The sequence below is a fragment of the Micromesistius poutassou genome (assembly GCF_964030765.1).
Source record: "Micromesistius poutassou genome assembly, chromosome: 15".
Lineage (NCBI taxonomy): Eukaryota > Metazoa > Chordata > Actinopteri > Gadiformes > Gadidae > Micromesistius > Micromesistius poutassou.
Window position 1 is genome coordinate 16,130,368 of NC_140285.1, and position 21,104 is coordinate 16,151,471.

The 21,104-nt window shown below is 45.1% G+C and overlaps 2 protein-coding genes across 2 annotated transcripts in view; both read left to right on the forward strand.

Moving 5' to 3' along the window:
- Positions 1–21,104, forward strand: part of LOC311360159 (uncharacterized protein) — a gene marked incomplete at both ends in the record, with an annotated part of 91,920 nt that overhangs the window by 60,159 nt on the left and 10,657 nt on the right. The gene's annotated exons all lie outside the window — the stretch shown is intronic.
- Positions 7,400–19,102, forward strand: calcoco1a (calcium binding and coiled-coil domain 1a). Its single transcript, XM_084479872.1, has 15 exons — positions 7,400–7,522; positions 8,551–8,727; positions 8,842–8,944; positions 10,231–10,433; positions 10,650–10,862; positions 11,104–11,252; positions 11,461–11,530; positions 11,669–11,824; positions 12,511–12,765; positions 13,858–13,983; positions 14,569–14,664; positions 15,090–15,177; positions 15,856–16,115; positions 16,355–16,452; positions 16,923–19,102. Exons 2-15 carry the CDS (start codon positions 8,596–8,598, stop codon positions 16,948–16,950), a joined length of 1,977 nt encoding a protein of 658 aa, XP_084335998.1. The 5' UTR covers positions 7,400–7,522; positions 8,551–8,595; the 3' UTR covers positions 16,951–19,102.

The following is a 21,104-nucleotide window of genomic DNA, read 5'->3' on the forward strand; positions in this document are numbered from 1 at the left end:
ATGGTGTTTCCAAAGTAATTTGTTATAATGAGCTACAATTTGTGAGGGAACAACATTTTGTATCCATATACAGTAAAGGATTGCCAATCTGTCCAGCAATCTGTGTTGGCACAAACAATACGCTTTTACGCCTTCACTGAATTAGTCTGCTTGTGCTTAGTATGAGACAAAAGCACTAATAGTCAGACAGGAAGCTTGCCACGTGCAACTCAGCACAAAATGGGTAGGTCTCAAACCAACGCGAGCACTGGAAGTATACTATTCCAACTGAAACCTGGCGGAGGGCTGGATTAGACTGGGGCATCCATTTTGGAGACGTGTGTTGGCCTTGGCCTTGTTCACGTGCGCTGGCTTCCCCTTCCCCCACCTCGTGCCACATTCCACCAACCAGCAACACCGTCTTCAATCACTTGTTTATCTATTGGCTCACTTTAATTGTCCACTGGGCTTTTACATTATATTAAAGCTCACATGAGCCTCCTGGCAGCGGCAAGACAGCCTCTGATGTAAAGCTTCACGGTTTGCACAGATAAGATGGGTTCAATTTTAATGTTGCTAGCACACCGAGACGCACCAGGAACACTTGTAAAACAGAATGCCCTGTCCGCTTGTAAACGCAGCAGCCCAGGAGCAACGTGTTGGGGGTAGGGTGGGCCACATGAAAAGGAGAAATTCTGCATGCCCAACTGCTGTAGCACGTCTCGCGGATCAATTTCTTCTCTCAAATTTCCAATCTATCTACCCCCTATCTCTTTGAAAAACGAATGCCCAATTTCAATTTCCAATCGCCAGCGCAGTAAAGCAGATCTTGTAAAAGGTCACAGTGCAACCTCTGGGTTTTTTCAATCGGACGGCGGTCAGCCCACTTTCTATTGAAATACTGCACAGGCCGTTTGGGGTGATATAAAAACACATCGCCTTGTGTCGAATCCACCCACAAGGGACCAGGGTAGGCCTCCGGTCGGATCTGGACATGAAGTATCACAGCACAGAGGTTTTAACAACGCTTTTGTTTTCAGTGTTATGGGCAACAGGAAACAGAATCCTGCTTGCAAGCGAGGTCTAGGGAGAGAGTTTTTTTTGTAAAAGGTGTGACTGCAGAGTGTGGTGTGTGCGTGTGTGTGTGTCATTGGTAGCATCCTGGTATAAAGGAGAGTATCTCACCAGCAGCCAGGCTAGAAAGCTGATCAGATGGACGATCAAACACTAATCATTCCCTCACGGCCCATACCGAGTAAAGCTGTCATTAATTTTGCGGAATTACATCAAATCTGAGACATTCTTTATGTGGCCCACGGCCTGCAGACAGTTATACGACAGGGACTGCTGCGCTAAGCAGATGGAGCAGCTTGGCTGTGCATACTAAATACCTCCATCCCCCTTTTCCTCACTATATCCTCCTTCCCCAACATGCTGCCTCCCTTCCAGGCTTCAGCTTAGCTTTTGTTTTGCACCCTTCTCATGTCTCACACTATGACCCAACAAGCATTAGCGCTTCACCACCTATGCCTGACAAGGACATCATTATTGAATTGACTTATTTATCTGTTACATTTAGGGTATAATGCGTAACATTAAGGCACAATCATTTTTTTATTTGCTTGGATTTGTAAATGGTGCAATGCTCATGAGCAAAATAAAATCTGACAAAAACAATTTTGAAAAGATATGAGACAAAACAACGTGCATCTTTTATACCAGTTGTTACATTTTGACCACGCCTGGGACATTCCTTGTCTAAATAATACAACCAAAGCCTGCAATCCCATGGCAGGTTTCCTTGGCAACTGATGAGCGCTTAAGGCTAGCTGCAATTTATGACTACTGACACATACCTGCCATTCCCTTAGAATGAGACATGTGGTAAGCTATATTCAGGCGGACCACCTCAGGTAATAAAACTGCAGCAGAAACGGATGCAGAATTTTCTCACAGTGGAAAAATATTTAAGTCAGCAGCTGAAATCCATCCCACAACAACAATATGTGCCTCGTAATGTCCTGGAATTTAAATAATGGTTTGACAATTTTGCTTTCGTGTAGCGATTCTCCGTATTGATACTGATGGCATTTTGACATTTAAAAAAAGATATTACAATGTAAAGACATGGATTAACTGATACAATTGCTATAACAAAAAGGATCAGTAAGAGAACATCGTAGTGCATCATGGGATTTTTTGTTGGCAATACTTCAACATTTTTGGAGGTAACTGCAGGTTTCAACAAGTTCAATTTAAGACTTTTTCTAAAAAAAAATTTATATCTCTGTTAAAACCTGTATTAAAAACACAATTTAATACAGGTTTCATGGCCAAATGGCATTTAGGTAAATTACAGTTCTAAATCTGGAATGCTATTACCATATTACCATTTATTTTGGAAGGTAGTTAATACGGCAAATAGCCTACAGTTACATTGCGACGTAACATCGCAAATACCACCGCCATTCTTGGTGCGTAGGAGCATTGTCAGTTATTATCTTGGTAGATTGGTAGATGGTCATTGATTAGTAATTAATCATGAAGTGATTTGTCATTATGGGAAGAAATTGTTGTGTTTCTCATGAGAGACGTGGTTTAGACGTTGCTAACACAGTGTTACCATTAGCTGAGGTCAAAGCAGCGGCTCCATATAAACTGTGAATGCGGCGCGTGGCCAGGCATTTTGAAAGACAATGTGTGCTTATTGAAGTCAAAGTCCAATGTTTCAACAAGCATTTGTATCAAAACATTACACCATTTGTTGTTTTCCACAGCTTACTTAAGTTTGAAAGGCCTCGACTGCAGTTGTGCTGGGTTGCGAGTCCACACTGAAACGGGGTTCAGCATATATCATGTATGTGCTCTATGTCATCTCCTGGTGAGAGAGAGGGGGGGGGGGGGGGGTGACTCAAAGAATGTTTGGAGAAAAGCTGAATTCACCTCAACTTTTAAGTCACGTGACACAGAGCAACAATGCCCCCTAGTGACTCAGCTAAATCACACATTTCCCAAGGTACTACTGTTTCAAGCACCAGTAGTCTACCCAAGGCAGGGCCGGAGTGGAAACTCTTGTCAGCCTAGGAGCTGCATGCCCAAGACCAGCCCACTTGCTTTTCGTGGTCAAGGAAATTGGATAAATGAAGCAACAACAAGCAGTGCCCTGGTGTCTGCAACTGTATTAATTGTCTCATTGTCTATGGACATGCAGATTTATTTTTCACCATGTACCATGAAGGCCTCTAAGGGCTCCTGAGTCAGTGAGCTTCTTAGTCCGGTATTAATTCACGAGTGTCGAGAATCACCTTGAGAGGCTGAAAGGGTCAACAATAACTTATCGTTGTCCTGGCCTCTCATGGCTAATGTCTGGGTCATACTCATTCCCACCAGCTGCAAAAGCATTTAAAGCAGCAGTAAAGAATTAAAGCTAAAGCTGAAGCTAAGAACCTATAAGGCACAGTTAGCACTGATGCAAGCTTGCTAATAAGCTAACTGGTGACTTTTGGCAATATAGCCCAGCAGGCAATGTTGGGCAGTAAAGGCTTGTCAAAGTCCACGTTCACCACTAGGTTGCAGTATATTAACATTGGTTTAGGTATGGTATTTCATAGTACTACAATTCTCTTGAAAGAGCCAGTAACGAAAGAGCCGTTCATTTTTACATTAAACGTGGTAATATGTCTTGTATGATTGTCCACATAGTAATCTATGAAATGTTATCGCTGTTACTGAAATAAGACCATAAATGGGAAAACCTGGATTTTATCTCTATCTTTGTCTCCCCAAAACACTACGTGAACTTGCCACCCTGAATCACACGCAGGTAACGTCACGAAGAAGCGACACCACCTGCAAGCTGTCTGTGGAGCTTTGCCTCCACAGTGGTTGACTGCGGGGTTTCCCTGACACTTATAGTACAACGCTAGGTGTGTGTGAATGGTGAAGAAAAAACTGCATTTTTAGAGGACGTACAATGACAGGGCACTATTGCCCCAAAGAATATCATCGCAGCCCTTTGGGGGAGATAACTGCTGCAGCGGTCTCGCTCAACACTGGAACAATTTAGAAACTATTTGTTGTTCATTAGGCCCTTAGAACCAAATTGATCGCAAATTAGGGTCACGTTGAAATATAGTCTGTTTTCCTTTCACAATATGGCAAAGTATCACCTGCAAAATTCCCACGATGCATGCTGATGTACAAGCCCTATAGCCTACAATTTGATTGCATATAAAATACGGACCCTTTACCATTAAGGACAGCGAAGATCAGCATCTCCCATCCATTCTCTTTATAACGTTTGTTTTGGGTAGTTTAGTCGATAGCTTGCAGTGTGTAGGTACGCTTCACCAGCTCACCTCACCAACAGGGCTATTTACTAGGGCTAGCACTGAGGTGCTGGCTTCATTTGATTCCCTCATCAACACTACAAGCAGAATCAGTTTGAAGAAAAGATAGTTGTTTACATCCAAACACACAGCAAAGTAGAAACACAATGCAAGAGCACTGGGAATGTGTGAACATTGTTTGCTACAGGAGAGTCATATCTTATAGCATATGTAAAGGTGCTGATTGCACTGGTCTTCAGTGCATACATGATTTCAGATTTTCTAATAAATAAATCAAGAGTAGAGCCATGTAGATGCGGTGCCTACATTTAATTGTAACTAATAGGCTACTTATTCATACAAACTGTCCATTCAGCATTCTGAACTCCCGAATCCTTTTAGTGCCAATATGTTTATGTATATTTATTTGATTATACTTTTGTAATGGATTTTGTTCAGTGTATCATTTTGTGTGCTAAATGGAAAATTACAGGTACATTTAATCAGATTTCATGATCCAAGCTAACAAAGCTAGCAGAGCGGTGTTGCTTGTCTTACAACAAAAGTATAGTTATCTACCAAAGCAGAGGTCAACACGGCTTGTGCATGTCATGAGAGGCCAAATGCATATCTATAGGTAAATAATAAACCTAGATCTATCTAGGTTTATTATTTTACTAATGACAGTTGCCACAATTTTTTAAGACCTATGCAAATTTCATTGACATTCTTTAATTTAGGACTTAGGACACACCTCTGTGTTTTCCCCTACATTCTAAATAAACAACAATATACCGTGACAAATGGGAATGGGAATTTGGTTTTGCTACGTCCCACATGAGAAACACAACAATGTCTTCCCATAAGGACAAATCAAAAATAATTGCTAAACAATGACCAAAAATGAAAACGGCAATGCAAACAGAGGCGGTCGCTGCGATATGAGACGCCAAGCCCTTTAGTCTGGCTCATCGTCACTGAGCTGGGTTTTCGCTGGCGTGAGATTCTGGGGGGGGGGGGGTGTTGTGTGTTTTTGTTTTTTTTTGCCGTGAGAAAGTGGATGTGTGGCGTGTGCGCGTGTGTAAGCAGGCAATTACGTGTGTCACACGGTGAAACCGTGAGAGTTGGCAGCTCTGCCACTCAACCCAGTATCACGCGATTTCGTGCTCATGCTCATGAAAATGTTTCTATTGAATCGTGCCCCAGAGCACGATTGTCCAAATTTTTCAATACACGCCATTTACCTTTTGTTGCATTTGTTGTTTTGATGTATATACTGTATAATTAGAGGGTGCAATGCTCATCTGTGCACACCCCTTCTGAGGTCGAAGAAAATCTCCCAATTGAAATTTATTGGTTTAAATGTCGTTCTGTGTGGCACGAAGAAGTTTGAACACTCCCTTTCAATAGGAACGGCTTTACATTTAAATCTGTGTAGCACGAAAAAAGTGCTTCACAAAGATTCACACAATAACAAGATGTTATTGTGAAATTTGTGGTGGCAGCAAAAGGATAGCCAAGGGATTTCTAAACATCATACACGTCTCGTAGGCTGGATCGAAGGTTAATTGTGTACACTAATTCAACTTCAGCCAATCACAGAGCAGGTATTAACGTCTCAACCTCTCAACGATCAGATGTGTCCCAATCAGAGCTTGAGACGTTGAGATGTCAATACTGATGAAAAACTAATTTCATCCTTTGTGGTATCGTTGTTTCGGGCTAGGTATAACTCTGACCTCTGGAGGAGGTTCATGAAGCATCTTTCGAACACAGGTAAGGATTCAGTTTATATTGGAAAATGGTGGGATGGTAAATAAGCCACGCCTACAGGTTCTAATTCACTCCGGTAAACCTTAGGTCTGTCTTGGCCTTGGCCGAAATGGCAAAGTGGCCATGTTTGTAGAGTTTAACTTATCTACAAACTCATAAAACCTTATATAGTGTTGTCCACTATGTGGGGAAGAGCCCCCAGTGTGGGCCCCAGTGTGGCCCCCAGTGTGGCCTCCAGTGTGGCCCCAGTGTGGCCCCCAGTGTGGGCCCCAGTGTGGCCTCCAGTGTGGCCCCCAGTGTGGCCTCCAGTGTGGCCCCCAGTGTGGCCCCCAGTGTGGGCCCCAGTGTGGCCCCAGTGTGGCCCCAGTGTGGCCCCCAGTGTGGCCCCAGTGTGGGCCCCAGTGTGGCCCGTTCAGAGCTCTAGTCCCAATGATTGTTGAGACATTGAGACGGCAAGTAAAGCCTGTATGCTTCCATAAAGCTGGTGTCAATGCCAATGTATCTACAAAGCATGGTGATGTTTTAATTCTACGTGGTGTTTTTTGTTGTGTTTTTATATGAATCTGAGGGTAGCCTAAAAAACCTTCATGGTTACTCATTCACACTTTCGTTAGATGGTCTGTCATCGTTTATTTGGTATATGTACAAAATGTGCGTTTTCCTTGATCAGTCAATGGGTATTCAAGATGATGCACTGCCATCTGGTGTCCAGCCCAATCTTTTTATTGTTCTTGGGTTTTATGTAGGCTATGTTTATTTACATCCCAGCAGAGAACTGTGGTACCTCGACGTGCGAAATCTTTGTGCGAAGTGTTTGGTAGGCCTATATATAATAGGCACATGCATTATCCAAAGTATTATTATTAGTAGTAGTAGTAGTAGTAGTAGTATTAGTATTAGCCTATTATTATATTAGTGAAAATGCACAAAAAAATATCTAAAGCAATTAATTAATTCACGTTTAATTTGTAAAACTAGATACACTTGTTAACTGCAGTGAACACATTATTGGCAGTCAAAATATGCGTCCATGTTGAACAGTTATTTTTGCAATAGCCTACCGCTGGAGTCTGTGTTTTGGTGGGCATTTCCTCACACAACCATGGAGCAGCGAGCTCCAACCCGGTGAGAAAAACAACGGTGGTCAACCATTCCGTCTGACGTGAATTCTGGAATTCTCTTTTGTCTTTGGGTATTGTAGTTTATTAATACATTTTCCTGCTCACTTGCCAGACCTTAAAACTACAAATCCCAACTATGTGGTTGCCTGGAGGCCGTCATGCTTGTGCGTTGCTTTGTTTTTGTTATTGTTTTATGCTGTAACACTCGAACCAAACACAGAGAAGTGAAGACAGCAGCTGGTATTTGGTTTCCATGTGTTTTTTCCAACACATATCTCCAGATCCGTCTGAATATTACGTTTAACTAAAGGCGAGGAAAAGGTAAGCGGTCCATTCGAAGTGTACTAGAAAATAACTGCGCAGTTGTCGTCTCCAATTAACATAGCACGACATAGCAGTACATTATCGCTGCACTGTATACACCGACGCACATTTTGCAAAATCATTGTGTTTGTGGACTTGTACTTACACATTCGGTTCCATTGTTACGTGTTGTAGTCACGCATAGCACATGACCAGCGTGCTCCGGGCCCTAGTATCGGTGTAATGGGAGCTCTCTGGACCACGTTGTGCAAATATGTCCTTAGGTTGCATGTGTACCCTAAGGACACTTCACAAATGCACTTTTACTCGTGTTATAGGGTTTTTTTCAAGTTAGGCGACACGTGATGACACGTGAAGTTTTCAACAAATAGTTTTCCATTTAGGCTGATCAATTCTCTGCTCAATAAAATATATGTAATTTTATATAATTGTTTGTGGTATAGGCCCACACGTGAATTTTTCAAATCTAACGTTAGATTGTTTGTTATTTAATAACGTGTTTTTAACTAAAGTAAATTGATAAGAATATGCTCAATAAAGCCTCTGACGCATATAGCCTATCTATTATATTGGTAATCCTTAATGGCATTTACATTATCCATCTGCCCATCCATCCATCCACCCAGTTCTCTAGCCCTTCCGTTCTATCTATCTACTAGTCAGTCAACTCTGTAACTACTGTTGGCAAGGATACGTTAAAATTAAATGACCTGCACAACCTACAGTACCCACCGGTGGAGAAGACAGAAATAAGGCTGGTGACGGTCATGTTATGTCAAGGTGTCGTGTGTCACAAGTTGGCCCAAGGCCTCCCTGCTGCCATTGAGGTTTAGAACACATGGTGTGCTAAGTATCTCCTTACTTTGAGTAAACATTCACCAGGTGCTCTCTCTCTCACTCCCTCTCTCTCTCTCTATTTCCCATTCCCCAGTGCTCACCTATCACCTATTTCGTTTTTTACTCTTTTAAACTACCTCAGTGGATGTGCTCACAGTTCACATTTTTTTTTATTTTTCATTCCACAGCGACCATCACAGGTATAACTGTGCCTCTGTTGCTTTCGTGTTGCCATGGAAACGGCTTGGCTGGTGGAGTTTCAAAACGTGGGATGCAGTTACTTTCCACAGAGCAGAGTGGATTGCCACTACACGCTGAGCTCTAAGCTTCCATGGGCGAGCAATGACTGGATTGGTCTCTTCAAGGTAATATCATTGTCTTCAACCACTTCATTCACTCAAAGGCTAAAATCGCATAGTCAATTAAGTGTGTGTGTGTGTGTGTGTGTGTGTGTGTGTGTGCGTGTGCGTGCTCCTCAGGTGGGGTGGTCATCGGTCAGGGACTACCACACATTTGTCTGGTCCTCAGCGCCCGCTGACAACCAGGAGGGCAGAGATGTCAACTGCTGTGTGCAGTTCCAGGGTACTAACTTCCTTGCTTTGTAATTGTATTTTATATCCCATAGCTGGTCGTAATCACTACTATTGCTCTGGCCAAGTCAAATAAAACCTTTCGTGCGCAGGATTGATCTTTTCGTAAATTGAATTACTCTTGTGAGGAGCAGGCTTGCGGCTGGTGTGTAGCGTCCAGGAAACTTTATTGTTAGTGATAGATATGTCGAGCAGAGTGTTCCCCACTGGGGAGCCCAGAGGAAAATAAAACAATATACAGCTTTAGAAAAAACAAAAAGTGTTTCCTGTTTCTCTTTACCTGTCTTAGTGAGATTTTGAACCTATCAGCAACATGACTTGAATTAATTACCATTTGAAAGCAGGGGTTGAGTTAGGGCAGGAGACAGTAGCTCAGAGCCAGACTGAGAACACACGCTGACGGGCTGCTACCCAATCAGCTGGGTTGGGTGGTCCCCAGCAGGTGTAACACTGACCTCTGTCACGTTGATTTATAATTTGTTAAAATGCGTCCCCATTGCCTTGCTTTAGTGGGAGGATAGTTTCCTGTTCCCCAGTAGTGTGGACGCAAAGTGAAACTACCAGTGCTGTTTAGGGGTGGGAATCTCTTGGCACCTCACGATTCGATTCAGATTCAGATTATAAAACGATTATTGATGCATCTTGATGCATCTCGATTCAACAATTTTTTTAATGTACATTTCCATGCAGGATTTTCAATAATATATATATACATCTGACTTTGCTACTCAGTTTGCTAATCACTTCCTACTTGTGTGATGATCATTAAAGACAATCAACAGATGAATTACCTTATCTAATATTTTATATTAGATAAAGTCAGGCAGAAAGGAGTTTTCTGTAGCGCTCTGCAGCAGGCAAACAAATGTAATAATATAATAATAATTTAATAAAAAACAAGAAAAAATATAATTTTGTTTCAGATTATTAATTTTTCTGCATTGAGACGGAATCGTTCTAGAGAGAATCGCGATGCATGGAATAATTAATAATTTTTTCCGCCCCTAGTGCTGTTGCATGTGCTTGTTTTGGGGAGTTAGGATACGCCTCATAACCTTTTAATATGATTTCAAATCTCTTGCCTTTTTTTATTTTCATTCCTATTCCTTTTAATTTACAGAAATGCTGGTTGAATCTCAATCGGTGAAAGCAAACAATCCATACTTGCTTACTTCTTCTCATGTCTTTTCACTTTACGTAAAATGCCATGTGTCACTTTCATATGCAAACGGTACAATTGTTTCCTATTCATTTGATTTTCATTCCTGATGTTTCCAGCCTCCTACCTCCCAAAGCCCAGCTCCGAGGAGTACCAGTTTGTGTACGTGGACAGTATGGGGGAGGTGTGCTCACGCAGCCCAGCGTTCACCTTCGGCGCCCCTCAACCCCTGGAGGAACTGGTGACTCTGGAGGAGGGGAGCCCCGGGGAGGAGGGGGCCACAGACATGCTGCTGGTGGTTCCCAGGGCTGAGCTACTGCAGGTGGGCACGCATTAATAGCGAGATTTAAGAGCCCCCGCCGAGCCAGGAGGGAGCTCATCATGTGGCTCCTTTCGGTTTAGTGGAATGAACAAGCATTTGTAAAATGAAATTAGAGGTAAATCAATGCTCCTGTTTACTGGCGTTGTAAAAGAAAAAATGGTGGATTAGATTCCACACTCGCTTATCACATGCTCTCGTGATCACCGTGTCTGTCAGAGTCGACTCCAGGAGTGTCTGCAGGAGCGTGCGGAGCTGCTGCAGGCCCAGGAGGGGCTGGTCAGGAAGCAGGGGCGGGAGGACGAGAGGCACGCCCGGGCCAGGGCGGCCTGGGAGACGGAGCGCACGGACCTGAAGAGAAACACGGCCCGGCTGCAGGACCAGCTCCACAGGAGCCAGGACCGTGTGGCGGAGATGGAGCAGAGACAAAAGGTAGGAAGGCTGAGGGGAAACGACTCCCTTCCCTTCTGTAGTGCTCTGCATCCTTTGCCAATTTTTCCAAATATGATTTATTACGTTGGAAACTGGAAACTTTGAAAACAGAATAGCCAAGATAATCTTTCTCTTTTTAAATGTACATCCTGTACAGTCATGAGAATCATGAAACCAAAATACTCCAAACCACACACAATGAAATATATATGTCTTATTTGAAATTCCTTTTCTTTGTAAGGAGGAACAAGCTTTGGGGGATTATCTCGCTGAGCAGCAAGGTGCCTTATTGGCCACGAAGGAGGCAGGCGAGCTGCGAATCAGAGAGCTGGAGGAAGACATTAAGACCCTAGCACAGAGGGCTGCAGACAGAGAGACTGAGCTGGACAGGTGAGACCAATCATTATACATTTGGCCGGTTTTCCCTTGGTTTCTGACTTGATTGAGTCATGTTCTTGGTTTTCAATGCCTAAGAGCAATATCTATCTGTGTGTGTGTGTGTGTGTGTGTGTGTGTGTGTGTGTGTGTGTGTGTGTGTGTGTGTGTGTGTGTGTGTGTGTGTGTGTGTGTGTGTGTGTGTGTGTGTGTGTGTGTGCAGGTTCAAGGAAAGAGCCAAGAGGGCAGCAACACAGAAAAAAGAAGAAGACAGTGAGAAGAAAGACCTGCAGGTACTGAGGGTTCTTCACTTTTACTATAAAATCAATGCTTTTCCTGATGCTACACACATAAGGGTCAACGTCACTTCCACCTACTGTTTCTCCTTTTTTCAAAAATACGATGGAGATTTTTTTTCCATTTGATCCCAGACCAAGCTGGAGCACACCGAGGCCGAGCTCCGGACACTGGCCAAGGAGTTCCAGGGTCTGAGGAGCTCTCTGGCCCAGAGGGACACCAGCGTGCTGCAGCTGCAGAACACCATCAGCACCCTCACCCACAAGCTCACCACCGCCCACAGGAAAGAGGTCAGACGTGTGACTTAACCAGCAGAGAGAGGCAGACAAGCTGTAGATATTGACTCGTAGTTACATTGTCTTTGCGTTAACTCCTCGAGGTAAAACTGCTAGATTGTGTGCATTTTTTACCTATTACAGATGCAGTGTTGTGCATGAACTAGTTCAAAAGAACTAGTTCATGCACAACACTGCATTGAACAAGGTCATTTTTCTATGAACTTTGAACTGAACTTGAACTGAACATATTTCTAACTAAAGAACTTGAACTTGAACTAGTTCAGATTTTGTGACATTCTGAATTGATGCTTTGGTCGAGATGAAATGTTTATTGAATACAGTTAATGCCTTAGTTGTGATGAATGAAAAAGGTGTGCAAATAATATCAACAATTGTAGATGGTAGTGGTGGGCAGCTGATAATGGAGAGGATTCATTTTAAAAGATAAGCACAGAAATATTCACTCCCAGTTTTTCCTCGGTTTCTAAAAGAACTGTTAATGAACTGAATATGAACTAGTTCAAAACCGAATCGATGAACTATGAACGTGAATTTATTCATTTTCTTTTGTATGAGCTGAACTTTGAACTGGTTCATGTGAAGTGTGAACTCGCACAACACTGAACAGACGCGAGGCTTTCGCCACGTGTACGTTGCGCAGTAGCCACCGCCCTCTCCCCGTGTGCGTCCGTGCTCAGACGGAGAGCGAGGCGGCGTTGAAGGACATGCGCGGCCTGCGCGAGCGCCTGAGCGCCAGCGAGCGGACCGTCGACGGCCTGAAGGCGGACCTGAGCGCCATGGTGACCAAGAGGGACCACGGGCAGGCGGAGATCCACCAGGCCCGCCTGCAGGCCGCCCAGCTCACGCTGCAGCTGGCCGACTCCAGCCTGGCCTTCAGAGAGGCCCGCGCCCACTGGGCCCAGGAGCAGCAGCACCTGCAGCACACGGCCGAGGTACGCCCCACTGGGACCACGCTGTGCATGACAGCTTCAGAGGGGGGCGTTGACTGGTATCCCCAGGGTTTAACGAACGAATACGAATTCAATACTAAATACTCTGAGTTTATTAAAAAAGACTGTTGTGTTGAACTGTGTTTCCAGGAAGTCCACACAAGTCGGTTACCGGCTACCATAAATAATATAATAGAGGCGCCGACAAATGTAACTTAACAATCTCCCCTCTTGATACTTCTCTTGGCTGTTTTCAATTGGTTGGCGCCTCTATTATGTTATTCACGGTAGCCGGTAATCAACTTCCTGGAAACATGGACCTACCAGCAAGGCACAGACTTGGAAAAGAGTCTTTTTTAATAAACTCCCGCTGCACTAAGTTGTTGATGCTTCGTTTTATGTGGGGACCGTATCATGCTACTGCAAAGGTTTGGTGCTATTTTGAGCAATATTAGTGGTTAAAAAAATGCAGATTTGCAAGCGTTTGCGGTGCCCCTAGCCAATAACATGGAAGCCATTTGGGCTGTTACTTTGCTCCGGGCAACTTGGGGCAAGCCAGAATTTTCTCCGGAAATACACTTTAAAGGTTGTATCAGCGATTCTAGGCCGAAACATAAATGATCACATTCATCTGATCTTTCCTCACGGCCCCATAAGCAGGCCGTCAAAAAAACGTGTCTCTGTAGGCATCCTATGCTCCGAGATCGTGCACAAAAACAAATGGTACTACCAACCACTCCAAACCAAAATAAATAGTATTCCAACCAATCACCGACAAGGGGTGGGTGTTGTGGGGTTTTTGCGCTGTGCTCATGATAGTTTTTACTGGATGCACGAAAAGTGAGCTGGCTCAGTTTGTTTGATTCGTCACCCAACATCGCTGATACAACCTTTTAAGGTATGTGGCTGTACAGCCCTATGTTCTGCTGCTGTTCGGCCTCATGTTTTGACGTAGAACGTCCAGCTTTGTAGGTGAAGAGGTGGAACACCTCGCTTATCTTCTGTGCATGAAGATACCATGTGTTATAAAGCATATGATTTCACGTATAGTCACGTGACCCCTCTGACTTATATATCCCCCCCCCCCCATGGTAGAAGGATGGTGAGCGTCTGGAGAAAGTCAACGTGGAGATCCAGAGGACGGAGGAGCAGCTCCAGGAGGAGAGGATGGAGAGGGAGAAGGTGGAGGTGGAGCTGGGCAGAGAGAAGGACTGCAACAGGGTAAGGAGCCCGGTCCCAAGAACGCACAAGCAAACACCTCACATGTTAAAGGGGTGATGTCATGCTTTTTCCCTTTTCCCTTTTCCCTTTGCTTGAGACTGTTATATGATGTATGTATACATGTTTTACGTCTTTTAAGCTCGAAAAATTTAAGTCCAAGCCAGGGGGAGTATTTTTGAAAGACGCTGAAATTGGTTTTGCCGTAATGAACAGAATAATAAGGGGTATTTGTAACCAACAGGCATCTAACCCTATTCTAGAAGTACCCCCAAATGCAATTATTAACCCTAAAAAAAGCATGATATGGGATCTTTAAGGGATGTCACATGTGAAGTAGGTTTGTCACAATATCCAGACTTTCATATTGAGGATACGAATGTACAAAATATTGCAATAAGCGATATTTATCTCTGAAGTGATCTTCAGACACAAACAGGGACATGCAGCAGTCTCTCACAGAACAGAATTTGTGATAAAATTGTCGATAAACTAAATAAACACAATGTGCAGGCATGCTATCCTGTAAGACCCGTGTGATTGTTATTTAAGACCATTTGAAAGTTGCCAATGTTTTGCTGTTTGCAGGTTCAGTTGAGTGAGACTCGCAGAGAGCTCCAGGAGCTGAAGGCCAGTTTGAGGGTGGCTCAAAAGGAGAAGGAGCAGCTGCTGGCCGAGAAAAAGGTCAGCGGTACCTTCTGGAAGCAGGTCAGCTGCTTAGTCCACCAGGAACATATGCAGTCAATGGATTCATGTGATCCATGGGCGGCATGTGGCTCAGGAGGTAGAGCGGGTTGGCTGGTAACTGAAAGGTTGCTAGTTAGATCCCTGGCTCCTCCTAGCTGAGTGTCGAGGTGTCCCTGAGCAAGACACCTCACCCTGACTGCTCGCGACGAGCTGGCTGTCGCCCTGCGTGGCTGATACCACCGTCGGTGGATGAATGATTGCATGAATGGGTGAATGTTAGGCGATATTGTAAAGCGCTTTGAGCGGCCACTGGTTAGAAAAGCGGTGTATAAATGCAGTCCATTTACCACTTGGAAAGTAGTATCATGATAAAGATAGCGTATGTGATGGGATTGTTCATCTTATTTATGTTCTTCCTCCAGGACCTGATGGAGTACACCCACATGGTGGAACAGAAGGTGGGTCTGATGCTGGACCCCAGCTTCAGCGCTGTCCCCATCACCCAGACAGGTAACTGAAGCCACAGGCTGACACAAAGGCACAGAACTCTGTTGAACTACCACCAGCATGACGACACACTGATAGGGACCAGACGAGGGTGGGCGTTAAGGAACCACTTTTCAACTACCCACTGAGTTCACAGAGTTCACCTCCCACCCAGTTCACCTCCCCACCCAGTTCACCTCCCACCCAGTTCACCTCCCACCCAGTTCACCTCCCCACCCAGTTCACCTCCCACCCAGTTCACCTCCCCACCCAGTTCACCTCCCACCCAGTTCACCTCCCCACCCAGTTCACCTCCCCACCCAGTTCACCTCCCACCCAGTTCACCTCCCCACCCAGTTCACCTCCCACCCAGTTCACCTCCCCACCCAGTTCACCTCCCACCCAGTTCACCTCCCACCCAGTTCACCTCCCCACCCAGTTCACCTCCCACCCAGTTCACCTCCCCACCCAGTTAACCTCCCCACCCAGTTCACCTCCCACCCAGTTCACCTCCCACCCAGTTCACCTCCCACCCAGTTCACCTCCCCACCCAGTTCACCTCCCCACCGAGTCCTCCTCCCCACCCAGTCCTCCTCCCCACCGAGTCCTCCTCCCCACCGAGTCCTCCTCCCCACCGAGTCCTCCTCCCCACCCAGTCCTCCTCCCCACTGAGGTCTCCTCCCTCACTGTCCGTGTGTCCAGGACGGCCGTACAGCCCCCTCTCCGACTCCGAGGAGGAGAGCCCCGAGGCGCAGCAGCCCCCGCCGCCGCCCCGCCCCTCCTCCGGCCCGCTGGGCCACTACAGCCTGTGCGAGCAGGGCCAGCTGGACCCCCTGCTGCCCGCCACGCCGCCCCCCTCCCTCAGGGAGCTGGCCCGTGGCACGGTGGTCATCAGCCAGCCGGCGCCGCTCTCTGCACACCGGCAGGCCAGCGCAGACGCCGCGGCGCACAGCTCCGAGTCGGTAAGGCGCCGCCGGGGGGGGGGTTGCTCCTCGCTGAGCGGTTATATATACGACGCTGAAAACGAGTTTTATGCTCCCGCCGATTGCCCTAGACGCTAGTTACGCGGCGGGCCGTGGATCATTTGCTGCATGCATTATCTGTGAAGGGCAATTAGGCCTCTGCTAGTTATGACAGGGTAATGGCCGCCTTACAGATATATGTCCAAGTGTGCCTGCGTGCGTCTCTCCTCTCCCCTCAGGAGGAGGACTTTGAGGCGGCGCCATGTGGCGGCCAGAGCTCTGCGGAGGAGACGGCGCTGCTGCTGCCGCCCGAGACGCACACGGACGCCATCTTCAGGTAGCCGGACCCCCCCCCCCCCCCCCTTCACACAAGAACAGAAACCGCTCGCTACCTATGCAGCGCTTGGTAACGCGCGCAGAGACACATGCGGCCACCCCCGCAGGATTATTTATGGTGACAGGGTGAGCACGGCTAAGAGATGGAAGTTTTGAATATGTGGTCGTAAATGAAGTTGGGGGGGGGGGGGGTTGGGGGGGGACTGAGTGGGACAAAGACGGGCGGGGGGTGGGGGGGGGGGGGGGGGGGTGGGGGGGTGCAGGATGGGAGGACGAGGGGACAGACCCGCCGACAGCAAGCCGTAGCTGTGATTTACCCCCGGGCTGTACCACAGTCACAGGCCAATTTTCAGCGTCATTAAAGCACTCACTCCCCACATTCATCCTACCCTTTTCATCCTCACCTCTTTCTACCAGAAAGCACCTTTCTTTTCACTGTTAAAACAACTGGATTTATGTCCCTTTCTGCAGTGATCTGGCTCACACCTCCCTGTGGTAGCGCTGGGACTCCCGACGGCTCGCCGCTGCTTCGACAGACTTTGGTGGACTTATTTTTATCTTTTAAAAACACTAGCAGGCACAAAACAACCAGATATTGCCATTGACACCATTATTATTATGATTATTATTATTATTATTATTATTATTATTATTATCCCCGCGTATCAACCAATGTGCTCCACTTTCAGTGTCGGCCCTCTGAGCTCTCCGGCGCCCTCCGTAGGGCTTCTGGTGTCCCTGCTTTAGCGGTTTTTCGGGACATAATCTTTTATGGCGGTTAAGCAAACACTACAACATTCACAACCGAAACAGCTTGATACGCAGTGGGGGCGCGAAGAATGGGTTTTGCGTTTTGAGAAGTTCACACACACACACACACACACACACACACACACACACACACACACACACACACACACACACACACACACACACACACGAATCATGACTACACCGAGGGCTTTACGGCTGGTGTTATGTTGTTTTTTTATGACGGCTGTGATTAGGAGTCATGGCTGCCACTGTAATTATCATGTTCTGTGCGGCCCGCTGCCTCCTTTGAAAACACTGCTGAAAGTCAACATTAAATTCTCCAAAGCAGATGTGAACCATGTCAAAGACACCGGCCTTTAGCCCGGCAGGATTAGGGATTAGACCGTGAAGGACCGGCTTCTACAGTCGTCGGTATCCTCCACCCTGTTTAATGAAAAATTAGCTCTTTCATCCTGAATATATTCACCGTTGATTGTAGATACCGGATGCGTTCGGAGACATTAGGGCCAAAGAGAGCGAGGCAGTAGGTGACAACACACTGACGAATATGTGCGATATAATGGATTGTATTGATGGAAGTCTCTTAAGATTAGGTGATTAGTACCTTCTGCCTTATTTTCTCTTATTGATGCTATAAACTATAAATTGCTTTTATTTGTTAATCGTTCAGAAGTCGACTTTACAAAGGGTTGGAAATAGATGATCGTTCTTTACTGTTTGGTTAGTAGATCCACTTCAGTTTGTTATATGCAAGGAATTGATCCTCACCACAACAATGCAACGGTGAACTCCATTTGAGTTAAAAAACTTTTTAAGGAATACATACTTAATAGATAATGAAATTTAAGAGTTGAGGTTCAACCATCCCTAGCATTTTGCAATATATCTCTTGATAACTAATGCTGCTTACCACTTGATAAGTGCTTATTAACTCAGAAGTTATACTGCAATGACATTATATTCACATTTAGCTTAAATGAAGTTGTAGATTTTCAGCACATTTGACCAATTTTATTTATGTGTGGCTAAGAAATAATTGCTTGACAATTTTAATAATCATTTAAATTTGTATTTGCTGTATTTGCACCCTGTTTTTATATAGAAGTTGAGAGGAAGCTGATATATGCCTTTTTCAGATGTGTCTTTGTCTTAATAATAATCTCCTTTATATGTGTGTTTTGGTTTGTTGAATCAAATAATTAATCTTGTGTTTGCTTTTCTGCATCCTGTTTGTATATCGGATTCTAGATGTTCCAGTATTTTAAGATATTGATTCCATAACTTAAGAACTAATACCAGCTTTAATTATAAAGTATATGCTTTAGGCAGTTAACACTTCCTAAAAACAGCCACCCATTCTCATGAAATTTATATTATATCGCCTCCACAGACTATCCAAATGGAATAGTTAAAAAGAAAACTAATTCTCCATGGGCGGATGGTTTGGACACACGTTGTTCAACAACTTTGAGCAAAAGGAATGGCTGCTGTGAAAAAGTTACAGTTTTGCAGGTTTAAAGAATCTTTACAGCCTTCCCCCTTTCGTTACAAGATATGTGGGTTCACAATACGTGTATACTCGCCAAGTAGCAAGGTGGTGAGAATCCTGGTATATACCCAATTCAACTTCTTTTAATTGTTGGTCCTTGTGCGGGTTGTAATCTGAGGCTCAGAGGTCTCCCATAACAGTCCTCTTTCTGTTACAGTTGGGTGCTGCTCGTATCTGATCGCAATAAAGCAGAAGCAGCAGTGTGTGTGTGTGTGGTTTGTTTTGAAGATTTGCTCGTGAAGGTTGTTATCTTACATGTTAAACATGTGTATTCTTATAGTAAAAAAGGATTGGGTTGTGGCTCTATAATAAAGACAGTTTACGTATCCATTGTGTCGTGTTATGTGTTTTTTCTGTAGCGTAAGATCACAGTTATATTCTAATTCCCACATGACATTTCACTGGCTGTTAACATCATGGCCTATTCCACGGGGATCATTACCTGCACCCGTTACACCCTCCCCCCCCCCCTCTCCTCACCTTTGGCCTGCTCGCTGTCCCCCTCCAGCACTAACCTGTTTCACTCTGCTCACTGCCCCTCCAACCACGCGCCCTCCATCTTCAGTCTGAAGTGACAATAGCTAATTATAAAATCAATGATGCCAGGCTGCCTAGTTTACAGCCCCCTCTAAAACCTTAACTGGGAAATCACTGGGGGATTGATGACTCCCTCACTCTTTATCTCTTTTAATTAGAAATGTTCAAGATATGAAGAAGGCCAGGGGCCATGCCACATCTATAGTTTTTATTTTTAATTACGCAGAGCTGCCCCTAGCGCCTTCCTCTAGCCCTCTCCTTCTACCTGCTCCTCGTCGTGTCCTCCCTCCACCTCTGGTCATTGTCCTCAGTGCTGCTGCGGCCACCCCCCTCCATCTCGCCGCAGACAGCTCCTCTCCCTCCTCCAGCCATTACCGCTTCTTAAGATCACCCCCACGCGCTCCGCTCCTCTCCTACAAAGGCCAGAGATTTATGATCTTTGCACCTCAAAACATTTCTCACCTTCAACTCAACCTTCACACGTTGGCTCTTCTTCTCTCCACCAAACACACGGATTCACAGGAAAACGTAGAAATAGGACTGTTCCTCGTTGTGGCCATGCGTAGCATTATGATATATGCCTTATATATTGATATATTACCCCATCTCGCTGTCCCCGTAGCTGGGGGTATTAAATGCATGGAGATGTCTGTATCTCACTAGGCTTTGGGTTGGGCAACATGGCTTCCTCACAGAACTTCATTTTCCTGTCATATTAAACCCAAAGCACCACCATTCACTGCTCCCCTCTCCTCACCAGCCCCTGCAGGGAGACGCTGTCTGGCCCGTTCTCCATTACCATCTTTATCTCTTCTGGATGCCTGCATTGAATGAAACACCATTATACCACCACACCGCCCATTCTCGCAGCAAAACTCCGCACACGTCTTGCAGACCCCCGTCTCGGTGTAAATATTCAAATCACTGCAAGGAAGCCGGAAAACACGTTGAACTTAAGACTGACCTTCATAGATACTTTACTGTTGATGTGAATAATTCATGTCTTGTGGTGGATGTATAGTAGGCCTATTTGACTGATGTGTTATAAACCTCGTCTGCTTGAAGTAAACGGGAGGAAACGTCGTCATTTATATCTCGATTCCATCTTTTTCCCCCCGAGCTCACATGGCACAGACATTTCCAAGTGAATCCACATTAATGAGTTAATTAGGCTTCAGTGGTGTGGAAGGAGAACTATATGGGGATGCTGCTTCTTTAAATCCACCCAGAGCCAGTGGTTCCCATGGTAACGCACGGAGCACAGTATATGAGGCCGTTTCATCCGTTCCTTGTAAAACCTTGTATAATGTATGGACTATATTTTAATCCCAGTCTTGGTTTATTGATTTTCCTTTAACGATAGGCTTGTTAATTATGGCAATCATATAATTGATAGAGCCTTATCTCTGTTTATCACTCTCTTCTGATGCTCCCTATCTATAAATCCAAAGCGGAGACACATGATATATCGGTGTGGTGTCCACCGGAGGAGCGCCTCAGTGAACCGGCTCCCACTTAGGATTTTATTTTTTGCAGAACTGATTATAAATATTGTTGTTAATTACATTTTTTAACAAGAGCAACCGATTCTAATTAATATTCTCACTAGCAATAATCTATATTGATTACATTTTACATTTTCTAAAATCAAAAATGTTGCATATCCACCATTATAAGTGCGGGATGTTTAAGAGGGCCAATGTTCCTTAAATAAACATGAAACGGAAATATATTATTTTTACACCAGGGACCCAGCAGAGCGAAGCTACTCAGACTTGTTGCTAGGTGTTACG